Source organism: Nicotiana attenuata, unplaced genomic scaffold (genome assembly GCF_001879085.1).
Source record: "Nicotiana attenuata strain UT unplaced genomic scaffold, NIATTr2, whole genome shotgun sequence".
In the NCBI taxonomy this organism is placed as follows: Eukaryota; Viridiplantae; Streptophyta; class Magnoliopsida; order Solanales; family Solanaceae; genus Nicotiana; species Nicotiana attenuata.
Window position 1 is genome coordinate 142473 of NW_017670492.1, and position 13040 is coordinate 155512.

General features: G+C 39.6%; 1 protein-coding gene across 1 annotated transcript; it reads left to right on the forward strand.

The window, feature by feature from the left end:
- The first annotated feature begins 428 nt into the window (after positions 1-428).
- Positions 429-7679, forward strand: LOC109240186 (dihydrolipoyllysine-residue succinyltransferase component of 2-oxoglutarate dehydrogenase complex 1, mitochondrial-like). Its single transcript, XM_019406823.1, has 15 exons — positions 429-644; positions 787-843; positions 951-1025; positions 1814-1874; positions 1956-1983; positions 3303-3373; positions 4480-4554; positions 4665-4720; positions 4816-4860; positions 4969-5253; positions 5746-5840; positions 6396-6486; positions 6607-6717; positions 6875-7069; positions 7151-7679. The coding sequence occupies exons 2-15, from the start codon at positions 808-810 to the stop codon at positions 7340-7342; spliced, it is 1416 nt and encodes a 471-aa protein (XP_019262368.1). The 5' UTR covers positions 429-644; positions 787-807; the 3' UTR covers positions 7343-7679.
- Positions 7680-13040: the final 5361 nt, after the last annotated feature.

Here is a 13040-nt window from a genome sequence, read left to right on the forward strand (position 1 = left end):
GGCAACTTTGGACACTTTTCATATTTTTTTATTGGCTCCGTTAACGAAAAATAGCAAAAAACGAACCTTTCACAAATCACATGAGTAAATATATACAAGCTTTATAATGGTAGGGGCAAAAAAATCCAATTATTAACAAAGGACAAAAGTATCCCGAAACGAATAGGACGAGTCAATTTCGGTCCTTTTTCATTTTAAATATGTTATAAAATATTATAGCTATAAAAGTATATTATTAAGGAGAAAATAATATATTTAAAATTTAGAATACCTCTAAAATTTTTAAAATATATAGTATCATTTTTAGAATAAAATAATAAGAAAATAATATCATATGAAATAAGTAGAAAAAGTAGCTCCATTGCCATTTGTAAGTTTTTTTTCGAGCGACGCCGTCAACCTAACAATATTTCTTTTGGGGACAAGTTGGCATGGCCAGGCCAGTCCAATAGTCCATTCTCTCAACTCCTTCTGGAAGGCAAAAATAGAAGAATAATTTTCTTTATTTGAAAAAAGAAAAAGCTGGCAGCTGTGCAGGAAGTGCGAACAAGTTCTCCCTTGCGACTTTCCCTCTCTCTGTTTCCATTCTCAATCGGCGCACTTTCCCCAAACCCTATTCTCTTTGATCTTCATTTATTCTTCAGGTCAAAACCTTCTGCTTATCATATTTACTTATATATTCTGTAAGATCTACTTTATCGCCACCATCCACACACACACACGCACACACACGTATTACCAGTATTGAATTTTCTCCTAATTTTTATTTATTTATTGATTTAACAGCTTTAATAGACCAAATCTACGATGCTGGGCGTTTTAAGGCGCAAAGCTTCTGCTTCGGTACAATTCCTCATTTGGCCTTTCTTTTCTTTTTAGTTTGCATACTTTGTATTGAACTTCAATATGAGTAAAATTAATATAACGAAATTTGTTTTTTTATTGAATAGTGTTTAGGAAAAAATCTGCATGTGATTCGCCCTGCAGCTTCTACATCTAGAATTCCCTCTGCCGCATCAGAAAAGGTAATGACTATTTAATTTTCAGTTTATAGGAGGTCAATTTTATGTTGACACTAATTTTTTGCACATTTACGTCCGGGCTGTGACTTTTGGTCAGTTTTAAGATAAATACATTATTGAGCGGGGCCGGAGGTAGTGTTAATGTTATGGGTTCATCCAAACCCAGTAGCTTTTGCCTTGAACCTTGTATAACACTAGATAAGTACAAATAATAAATTCTTTCAGACGTATGTAAATCAAATGGACTGTTGTAGAATTGCGAACTTGAACCCATTTGCGTATGTTATGTAGCTATTAGGTTAAAGTATAGTGTATCATGGTTAATGAAATGAAAGCAGTCTTTTGACTTGAATACGAGGTTATCCGAGCAGGGAGTAGTGTTCATCAAATTGCTTTTTCCCTTTAATTTAGTACTTTTGAAGGTTGTGTGCTAATTAGGTATATTTTGTGTCGAATTGTATGATATCCAGTCCGTGGATCTCACCTACTGTTTACTTTACCGTGTCCTTTTTTTTTTGGCGATTTCTCCTTATACACTGGGACGTGTCAGATTTTATGCTTTGATTGCTTTTGAAGGATTATTTTCTGAATTAGTTAGGTCTTAGAATTCATGATATAATATTTGAAATAAACTATCTGATAGTTATCCAGACTCTTATCTTTTTTATCCTCTAATTGGGGGATAGTAGGTCTTTTTTAATTTGGAGACTCTATACTCTTTTATGTTTTGTCCTCATATGCTTTGTTCTTTTCGAGATTTTAGGCATAACATACTTCACACATGTCAACAGATAATACTTCTTCCTAGACAATGTGGGCATGCTCGGAGTTTCAGTCACCGTGTTTTACGTGGTAATTGTGCTGGCTCAATCACAAATTTCAGCATATTCATTTCACATTGCGATGGCTATTAACTCCTAAATTTTGATGCAGGATGCTCAACGAACTTGAGGCCAGAAAGGTTAGTGATCATTTTCAATACTAGTACACTTTCTGTTTTTATGTAAAGGTGTATAGCATGAAAAGATGCACCATACTCTGACCCCAATTAGCCTTTGCATTTTACCCTCCTCGTAGGGCACCCTGCTTTAGTTCAATATTTGGAGGTGAAACCAACCGTTGTTTTTTATCTTTGCATATCTTAGGCTCCTCGTTAAGTGTTGCTGTTAGACATACGGCTTGGTCACTATTTTTCATCATTATGCTTTACAGGAAGAAGATACCTTATTTTTGGTAGCTGGCTTTGTCCCTTCTTGTACTTGAATGAGAAATTAAGAGTCAAAGCAGTGTGAAAATGATAGTATGTTCATTTATGCAAGAGAGATAAAGGTCTACATGTTTCTATACATGATATAAGTGAAACACCACCCATTCCCAAATTATATGATACAATTCAGCTGCCTATAAATTAATGAATCCAATGAGTTACATTAACGTTCAGATTGTGGTTAGAAGAGTATATTACGATTGTTGAAGATTGATAAGGAGATCATCATATCATGATCTAGATTTGCATCTTAACGGAAGAGAATTTGATAAATGTAAAAGGTGTGAATTATTTTTTGTGCCACACATTTTCTTGGGACATCCTGGAACTTTGTCATACAAACTGAGGATAAGGGAGATTTATGATCGTAGATCTGATAAAATAAGGAAAAAAAGATCTGATAACTTTATATGCTCAAAGAAGTCTTTGTACCCCCATATAGTTGGATATTAAAGAATTAAACTAATCTGCTTGTTTTTTCTTCTTGTGTGTGCGTGTGTACATATATTAAATATATTTTCAGCAGTGACCTACCTATATCAATAACACAGCCCTGACCACAAAAATGGATTAGTTTAGTTTTGGCATCCGACAAACTCACTTCTCATCTCATTTTTATTTTATAGTCTTAAGGTCATTTTTGAATTGTAGTGTGAAGAAAGAAAAAACAAAATAAATCACTAGTAATTAGTTCCTCAGTAAAAGCTCCACCTTATGCAGTAAAATAACTTAAATCATATTTATCTTTTATCTCATTTTCATCACCAACTGTATAACAAGAGATGAGATAATACGCCTTTATGTGTGCGGTTTAGTGTTGCCTCCAATATCTAGTCAAGATTAATCCTTTCTTTCTTATGTTGCACCCTGTTTTGTTGGTTGGCTTTAATTGGTGGATGTTAGTGCGTAAAGAATAAGAGCGTTGATGATTTTGGTACATTCTGCTGCTTCTTCCACTTTTCTTTTTTCCCCTCTTTTCTGGCGGTCCATTTGAATTATATCATTTTCTGCAGGGGAGCTGTGGCCAATCTTCACTCAAGTCTCACGCTACATATTTGCGGCAGGCCTTTTTGTTCAAATAGTGGTATATCTGCTTTAGTAGTGACTAACCTTGTCTTGAATCTTGATACATGTGAACTTATTCCTGCATCTGCTAATCTCCAACATGTAACTATTGAAATGTCAATTGGTCCATTCTGTTTTCAATGGTTTATCACGGTTCTGTCCTTTCTATTCATTAGTGCCGGACGCTATTGATAATAGGGCTGGAAAATGCTAGCTATTAATTTGCCTATTGTATCTTCTCTAGTTTTTGACACATCGTTAAAATATCCTTTTAGAGAACATACCCTTTGTTTTCCCTTTTCTGTTTATTATTGAGATCCTATATAGATACTAATTGAACTCTGTCGGTTCTTTTGTTGTTTTCTGTTGTGATCGTTGCCATTTAACATGTTAGTTATGGTAAATATCAAATTCTATCTGGGAGTGAAGGATCTGTCCAAACTCCAAAGATACAGTGCTAGTTACTTGGAATGGTGTGAAATTAAGTACTCATTGGAAATTTACAATTGATTTATACTCCATATATTGTGTAGTAATGGATTGGTTGGATGTTTACTCTTATTCATCTTCTTGTTTCCGTTTCTAGTCCTTCTTTTCAGTGCTATCCCTTTCCTTCTGTTGAACTTGGTTGGGATTAAGTATGGATACACAAGAACATTAAAACTTTATCCCTGTTATTTTCATTATTAGTACATCAATTCGTCCATTGAATATCTTGAAATGTGTTAATCTAAATTGGAGGAATCAGCTGTACTTACACTGCAACAATGGAGTCTGATGACGACTATCAGTGCCATGACTAGCAAGTTCATTGTCGAGACATTTTTAACCTATGTAGTCATTGTGTGCATAATGTGCTGTCTCTCAATTATAGTGATGAAATTGCTATTCATCACTTGTTTTCATTGTTATGTACATGAATTACAATATTGGATATCCTACCATGTGTCAACTGTTAAAGTGGAGTTGAATCATGACTATCAATGAGATGGCTGAGAGTTTTATTATAGTTCAGAAAATGTTTAAATTGCCATTTCCTTGTGCGCTTAATTGTCTCTGCAATGTGGTGATGCAATTACTAACATTTGTGTTTTTGTTTTACCTCATCTGTATTTTTGCCAAAAGGTGATCTGGTTGATGCTGTTGTTCCTTTTATGGGTGAATCCATAAGTGACGGCACACTGGCTAAATTCCTGAAGAGTATGTTTTTTATTGTTTTGTCCACGATGATATTCTTTGAGGCACAACACCTAGTTTCTTTCATCTCTCATTTTTAATAATTTCTTTCATGTCTCATTCTTTTTAATCAGATCCGGGTGACAGAGTAGAAGTTGATGAGCCAATTGCTCAGATTGAAACAGATAAGGTATTTGGTTTGGAACATGTTTAACTAATTTTAATTCAATCTTTTAATGGTTCTCCGTGGAGGTTAATGGCTTACATGTCATCTATACTTGGCAGGTGACAATTGATGTTACTAGCCCTGAAGCCGGTGTAATCCAAAAGGTAGAATATCGTATTAACACCAGACCTCTTCATTTTCTTCCTCGGGTTTATTATACCTTTCTTATTTTGATATCAATGGATTCTGCTTCTGCTTTTGCACATTTACAGTTTGTAGCTAAGGAAGGAGACACTGTGGAACCAGGCTATAAGGTTGCTATTATTTCAAAATCTGGTGAGGGTGTAGAAAGTGTAGATCATGTTGCTCCATCTGAGAAGCCATCTGAAAAAGAAGCTCCGAAGCCACCTTCTGCCGTTGAAGAGAAAAAAGAGGAAGAGATGAAAACTAAAGTTGAGACAACTCCTGTCAAGGAGAAGTCTAAGGAAACTTCACTGCCGCCTCCTAAGCGCTCTGCTACAGAACCCCAACTTCCCCCTAAAGAGCGGGAAAGACGAGTGAGTCCCTTAAATTTTTGAAAGCTTATTGTCACTACCGGTGTTATTAAAATCCACGCCTTGTAGCTTAAAGCGCTATGTGTAAGCAAGGCGTTATCGCTTTAGTAGCAAACTTTGCGCTTCTGGAAAGTGTGCTTCAAATTATGACGCCAAAGTGATTCCACCAGATGCGGTTTATTTTTTTGAATCTCAACTTTGAGGAGTCGGGTTAATATTTGCAATATTGTATATTGGATGCTAAATTAGTTATTTTAATTATATCATAGTACTAGATAGTAGATTCATATGTGATCGGTATTTTCTAATCTTTCTGTAAATTGTGTCCTTCACTTCAAAGAAGCATGCACTTCACTTCTCCCTTTTCTTTTCAAGCCTTGTGGACTTTGTCGCTTTTTCCACTTTTCGCTTTAAGAAGCACTAGTCACGGCATTATTTATTTGAGCATCTGTCGCAATTGCTATGTAGCAGCATCTAAATCTTCTTTGATGATAGGTTCCCATGACCAGGCTCAGGAAAAGAGTTGCTACCCGCTTGAAAGATTCTCAGAACACATTTGCATTGTTGACTACATTCAATGAAGTTGATATGTAAGTTTGGATTGTAATTTTGATAAACAATTAATGAGCTTCTTTTGTCGTATGTTATATAGCTTAATCCTAGTGCTATCAGAAAGATATCCGAAGTCCTCTGATACCATGATCTATGTTACATGGATTCATCGATGGGTGCATATTCAGTACATGTATGGAAGCATCCGGTACCGCCATGTTAATGTTTGCCAACGTCTAATGTATTTTGAAGAATCCAAGCGAAATACCCACACCCATGTTACACCCGTTCGACATGGGCACATCAAGGAACATGAAGGATCCTGCGTAACGCGGTCCCTTTGATGACTAAAATTGGTTTAGTTGCCTTCCAAATAATAGCACTTATCTTCTTTCTTTTTGATGAATTTTTCAGATAGCAAGTGACCTTTGAGGTTATAACTTTAGTTTCTTTCTCAAGTTGATATCCTTGATGCAAATTTGTTTCTGTTCTAATCCATTAGAGGTGTACGAGGCATTGTCATAGCCCATGAAGTGTTTGTTAGGCACCATTGTATTAGTTGTTTTCATTTTCTCCTATCTTGCTTGTTGCAGGACAAATTTGATGAAGCTCCGATCTGATTACAAAGATGCATTTGTTGAAAAGCATGGAGTGAAGTTAGGACTCATGTCTGGATTTGTGAAAGTATGAGAAGCATCAATGTCAATACTTTTTCTTTTTACATATTGGTTGACAAATTCTGACGAAAAAGATCTCTTGTCCCAACAAAAAAACTCTAACAAAAAGGATTATACTAAATTTCAGGCAGCAGTTACTGCACTCCAGAATCAACCTATAGTTAATGCAGTTATTGATGGCGATGATATCATATATCGGGACTATGTAGACATCAGTATAGCTGTTGGTACCCCAAAGGTAGGCCCACCCTTTGCCTCAATATTTTGAATTATATCGACAGTTCATGGAAAATCTGTAATTTGATGTCTCAATTTTGTCCTTCTATCTGCTTTTGGGAATCTACTCTTTGAGTTTATTGCCAATGTTTTCCAACTTTCTTTTTTCAATTTTTCAGGGTCTGGTCGTCCCTGTTCTCCGCAATGCTGAGAAGATGAATTTTGCTGAGATAGAGAAGACAATAAACGGACTCGCTAAGAAGGCAACTAATGGAACCATCTCTATTGATGAAATGGCTGGAGGGTCATTCACAATATCCAATGGTGGTGTGTATGGAAGTCTTCTAAGTACCCCTATCATAAATCCTCCTCAGGTATGTGTCCTTGTTGAGACATAGGAGGTTAGCAATTTCTCGTGGAGTGATCTCACCATTTAAGTTTGCTTGATTTTGTAGTCGGCTATTTTGGGAATGCACTCAATTGTAAATCGCCCAATGGTTGTTGGAGGCAACGTTGTCTCAAGACCAATGATGTACATTGCGCTGACATATGACCATAGGCTGATTGATGGAAGAGAGGCAGTGTACTTTCTGAGAAGGATTAAAGATGTGGTTGAAGATCCACGTCGCCTGCTCCTTGATGTTTGAAGATATACAATCATCTCTGGCTTTTGATTTGACTGTTCATGGTATACCTGAGTGTACACTCAAGCTTAAAACCAGAATAAACATGACAATGTCACAGTTTTGGAGGCCTTGAACATTGTTTTTCCCCCTGATTATTTAATCAGCTGCAACCATCTATACTTGAGATGTGCAAATAGAGCTATGTTGCAATTCAATCTTTCCTTTCCCTATTCACTTTTTCCACAACTCTTAACTTTTGACATGATGCTGAAGAAGGGTTATTTCTTGTTTATATTTCACCAACTTGAACTGTTTTTATACGTTTCAGTTTCATGTTATGCAGTTACTCTTCTGTCTTCTGGATTTGTGGCAATACCTTTCTTAGAACCGTGCGGGTAGCCCAATTGGATTCACACCTGTGTTTTTAGATTTATGTAGTGTGGCCTCTATTTTCCGGATACATCTCTTGACCTAATTAGAGTAATGCGTTCTTTCAGTACTGTGGTTAGTCCCATAATCATGTCCCATAATCTGTCATGGATTATTGCTATAATAAAAAGGTTGTCTTGCTCTTGATGTAATTGTGTCTCTCTTGTCATTCCTCCTAATTGCATGTGAGAAGGAATGGAGGATAATGGAATCTTATGCAGGTTGGATGCACATGGCCTTCAATGCTTAAAGGCTTGGTATAAAGCTTTGTGGTCTTTCTTTTGCGGATAGCAGGGATCAAATTAAGAGGACAAATTCCATAGTCTTGTTTGCTTCTGAAGCGACAATAAGATATACATTCCCTTAGAGCCACGTTGTCTTGTTTTGATCTGTCAATTTTTGAATCAGCTTACACTTTTGACTGCCCTAAATTTTTTGTATAAAAAGAAGGCTCGTCAGTTATCCCAAAAAGAATATTAATTTTATAAGTGAAGACGAATGGCAAGTGCCACTTTTCGGAGTTTTTCCCTTTTTTTTTATTTCTTTTTGGTGGGATTGAAGAAATCAAAAGCCGCAGGGATAGATTCATTCGTTTTCGTTGGTAGGGCTAGAGTAAAGGGAGTAACATTGGGTAAAATTTTCATGTGGCGCCTAGTTTTGTGCTACCTATTAAATTTGTATTAAAAAAAGGCTTAATTTGATACCCAATTTTTAGGTAAATTCAGATACATGCACTTTTCTCTTTATCTTCGCTTATACTTTATTTTTTTTTTTTTTTTTTTTTGTGCTTAGAGTTTTTTCTTCTTCTTTTTAGTTGCAAAATGGGTTTGTTAATGTCATGCCCTGAACCATGGCCTAGGCATAACACGGCATTCGGTGCCTGACTACATGTGACCGAGCGAACCAACTGGATGACTGGATCAACACGTGGTTGTTTACCGTGAAAATGGTAATTACAATTAGATTTGATTTTGTGGTTCTAAAAATACGTGATCTATTTTTATGCTAGTTGTTTAGGCAATAGATGTTAAGTAAGAGATTAGAAAATGAGATAGGAGTTTGAAAACAAGGTGATAACCAAACCAATAGGCTGATAATCGGAGCCTCGAGCTTGCTTATACGGGGCCTCGAGGTCAAGTCCAGTACCCCGCTGTGGGCAGTCGATGGAGGGACTAACACTTGTAGTAGATTCAATGACTGCTCTTTATGGCCAATAATAAGCAATAAATGAAGAACAATAAATAGAACACAATGAATATAAGCAATAAATGAGAGTAATGAGTTCAAGAGAATATGTTAAGTTAGAGAGCAGAGAGAATGTTCTTGTATTGAATATTGAGTATCAGATAGCCTACAGATGATAAGGACCCCCTTTTTATATAAGGGAGAACCCAAACATAGTACAAAAGCGTAGTACAAAAGCATTTATTATAAAGTAAGATAGCTGGCACAACTACCTAGTAATCTAGCGCAGACTGGTACTATTCTTGCAGGTGATGTCAGTTCGGACCACATACCTAGGGAACTTCCCGCTTACCTTCGATAACCACAGACTCATGCTGCGTCGAGGTCGAGTGTGAAGAGCCTTCGAGGTCGAAGCCTCGAGCTGCGTCCCCGGATCTTCAGGGCCTTTTCGAGGCTAAGGGAGAGGCACAATGATCGCAAAATCGGGCCTCCCGATCTCGCCCATATACAGATAGTCCCCGCGTTTCTTAGAATGAAACGATAAGAAACGACCTTGAATTCATGCCCCCCTGGTAATTCTGTAACAACGACCACATACAAAGCTGATTTTCTCAGTGTGTACACTTACCCGTTTACCCTTGGGCCGGTGGGGCCATCCTCGCCTCCGATAGATCCCATGGTTCTCGACTTCTGCCGACGGTATCGAGTGACCCTCGGCCAAATTCACCCTTCGTTCTGGCGCATTGTCTACATGATCAGGTATTATGTGAACATGATGGGGGGATGCCCTTCACCCTCGACAACCTGGTCAGGATGTACAGCCCCCGTCTCTTCCGTGGGGGCCTGATTAAGCTCCACCGCCGAGCTTCGAGGGCCCCTTTTGCTTGCATCGACGAAGTCGGGAACGGAGGGTGGATGAGCCATTTTGTCCGAGTTAGGACTTCGGACCTGATCCCGGTGGAAAGGATGCCGTTCCCCAAGAGATGGAACATGGAACGTAAGTAGATACGTTATCTAGCATCTCCTCGCTTCTTTTTGGTACATCTTTCAACGCGCTAATTTCTTCTGCTGATAGAGCCATAGTAGTTTACCCCGGCGCGGTTACGGACCTCTCGGGCTGGATCGGTCGGCTGGACTCAATTTGCCCATACGCTGAGCGAGTGTGGCGTGATTTGTACCAAGCTCGATGGGAAGCCAAGGATCATGGTGAGCTTTTACTCTTGCTGCAGTCGTACCTTTTAATCTGAATTGCTACTGATAGCGTCCTTACTCCCCGTGCTTACCTCTTGCATTCGTGTAGGTCTGGGGGAGGTTCCCTTGATGAAGGAAATATCGCCTGGCGAAGAGGATACCTTGAGACCCGACGAAGGGAAGAAAAGACAAAGGGGTCCGTCGAATGAACCTTCAGAATCCAAGAAAACCAAGATGGAAGAAACTGAGGCCGACCCACCAGCCTTAACCCAGAAGCAGCGTGAAGTCCCCGAGCTGAAGGCGGGGGAGAAAATAATTTCTTGATAGCATCCGAGGGAGGGGAAAACCCGATCGACCCTCACGCCGGAGAGACGATGGCTCCCGAGCCGGAGCTTGATGTCGTCGTGGTCCGACTTCGGGCTGGAGAGTCCACTGAGGAAGTATTAGGTGATGTCCCCGAGCTGGCTAATAGCCAAAATATCCCTCGAGCTGAGACGCATTCGGCAGGCGGTTCGGAGGAAAACAGTTCTGAAGCCCTACATGGACAAGAAACGGCCCCGACTGACCCTGTTGGTGTTGTTGTCGTGAGTGATTCCCCTCAAGCAACGATCTTACCTCCTAAGGGGATGCATGATGCCCAGAATGAAGAACCTTCCGATGTGGGGGTGCCCATCGGAGGAAGAGACGCGTTTGAAAGGCCTTTAGCCGCTCCTAAGGGAATCCCTGAGCTCGATGCTTCGCTCGTCTTTAGCAAGATGAACATGCTTTATGAGCAGGTAGTTTTTGTAAATCCTGTCTGTCGTCCTGATCTTTATCTTTCTAACTTGTCTTCTTCATGGATTCAGGCCAGGGCGCTTTATAATCAGACTTTTGCCCGGTTTCAGGCTGAGGTGACTCGTCACAAGCGTGAGAAGACTCATCTCGTTGAACAGGTTACCTAGCTTCAATTTGCTATTGTCTGAATGTTTGACAGATCCCAGCGCTTTGATATCTTTGATCTGATTCGTGCAGTTTGAGAGGGAAGGTGCCCTACTGAGGGAGGAGCTCCGAGCCAGAGACTCCGAAGTTCTCGAACTCAAACGGCACGTGAGCGAAATAGCTTCTGAGAGGAATACCCTCCAGGAAAGAATGACCTTAGTTGGGCACCGGCTTCATGACGCGAGGGCGGATAGTGACAAGTATAGAGGTCTCCATTCTGAATTAGTTGCTGCACTATCCGGGATCAAAACTGAAGCTGAGGCGCTTATATCTTCGCACAAAGGGGATGTCGTTGTAGTAAACGCTCAAGCCGGAAGAGCGCCTGAGGAGGCCGAATTGAAATTGACTCGAGCCGTAGAGCATGCTCGGTTAGAATCTTGGAGGCGGACTCTCGAGGATATACACGCGGGGGGTATCAATTTGTCTGCCGAGCTCGAGAGGGTGAAGATCCTAGAGAAGAAAGCTGCTGCCCTCTTTGCTTCGGAGGTGTGCCGGGTAGTGGCTTAGGAGATGATGAGAATGAAGGCGGAATCCCCAGAAGGGAAGAGGCCGTTGAAGGTCCCGGAGCTGTAGCCGGAACCGTCGGGGCACAACCTCCGGCGGAGCCACCAAAGATATAGGCTCGGTGATAGATTAGGATTCTGTTCGGCTCCTTCTTTGTAAGGGTTATTAAAGGTCTTGTAGACGTGCCTCCGTGAGCAATATTTATAAAAGGCTTTTCGTTTTTTATCACTCCTTTTCTCCTTTGCCTTTTGGGAGTAATGTGTGATGTGATAATCGACCCGAGATTTTACACCTTGGGTTAGACCTAGCTCTTATGCGCTGGGTTGGTACAACCTTTGATTTTAGTTCTGGCGACAGTGGCTCTTACGCATTGGGTCGGTGCGACCTTTTAGTGTAAGCTGACGTCTTAGGCTCTTACGCTTTCGCCCTTAGGCATATTTAGTTAACTATTTCGGGTTGAGTCTCCGAGTCGGGTTTTGACTCGAGCTCATTTAACCCTTAAGTTTTTGAATTTAAAGCTGGCCCTTAGGCTCTTACGCGTTGGGTCGGTAAGACCTTTTAATGTAAGCTGGCGTCAGTGGCTCTTACGCTTTGGGTCGGTACAACCTTTTATATAGGCTTTATTTTTCCCTCGTTAAGGATTTTTGAAGTTGTGTTTGCCCGACTCTCGATGGTTTGATAAAACCTCGATTGTGAGCCGTTATATGGCGATGATCGAGCACCTCGGGAGGTTTGGCTCGGTGGCTGAGTATCTCGAAGCCTGTAATTAGGAGCTGACATGGTCGAAGCTCTTTTGCCTATGTCGAGGGTAGCCCGTTTAACCGGTTCTTTTTGAAGTATTTTCGAAGTAATTGAAGGCCTATGATTTTATAGCGACGGTCGGGCGTCCCCGAGTCGCGTTAGTTTGGCTGGTACAACCTTGTGACCATAGTCATTTGTGTTTGGCCGGAGCCTTTCAGTCCCCGAGTGAAGTAGTTTCGGCGTCTATATCGAGGGTATGCCTTTTTAGGGGTCTTACAAGTTCGATATATAGCCTTAACTTTAAGATCGGGATTGTGCCTTTAGTAAGGTCTTACAAGTTTTACATGCCTTTTGTGAGTACGTGATTTTTGCCCTACATGAATTACTCCCACAAATTCAAAACAAAATAACTTTATCCATTGCTTGCAATTTCATGGATTTTTGTGGCATTTTGTGTTAATTGCTTGCGTTTGTTTGCGCATGTTAATTTTGTTTAACTAATGAAAATACAAAAAATGTTGCATTTGCATTTTAGGATTTAATTTTATATTTTTTTTGAATTAAGTAGTAAATTAGTTATTTTATAAGAATTGGAAAAAATCACAAAAAATAGTTATTTTTGCACTTTTAATTTTAATTGTTAGACTTTGGTAGTTTTTCTTTAATTTGGTTTTTAATTAATTGTGATAAT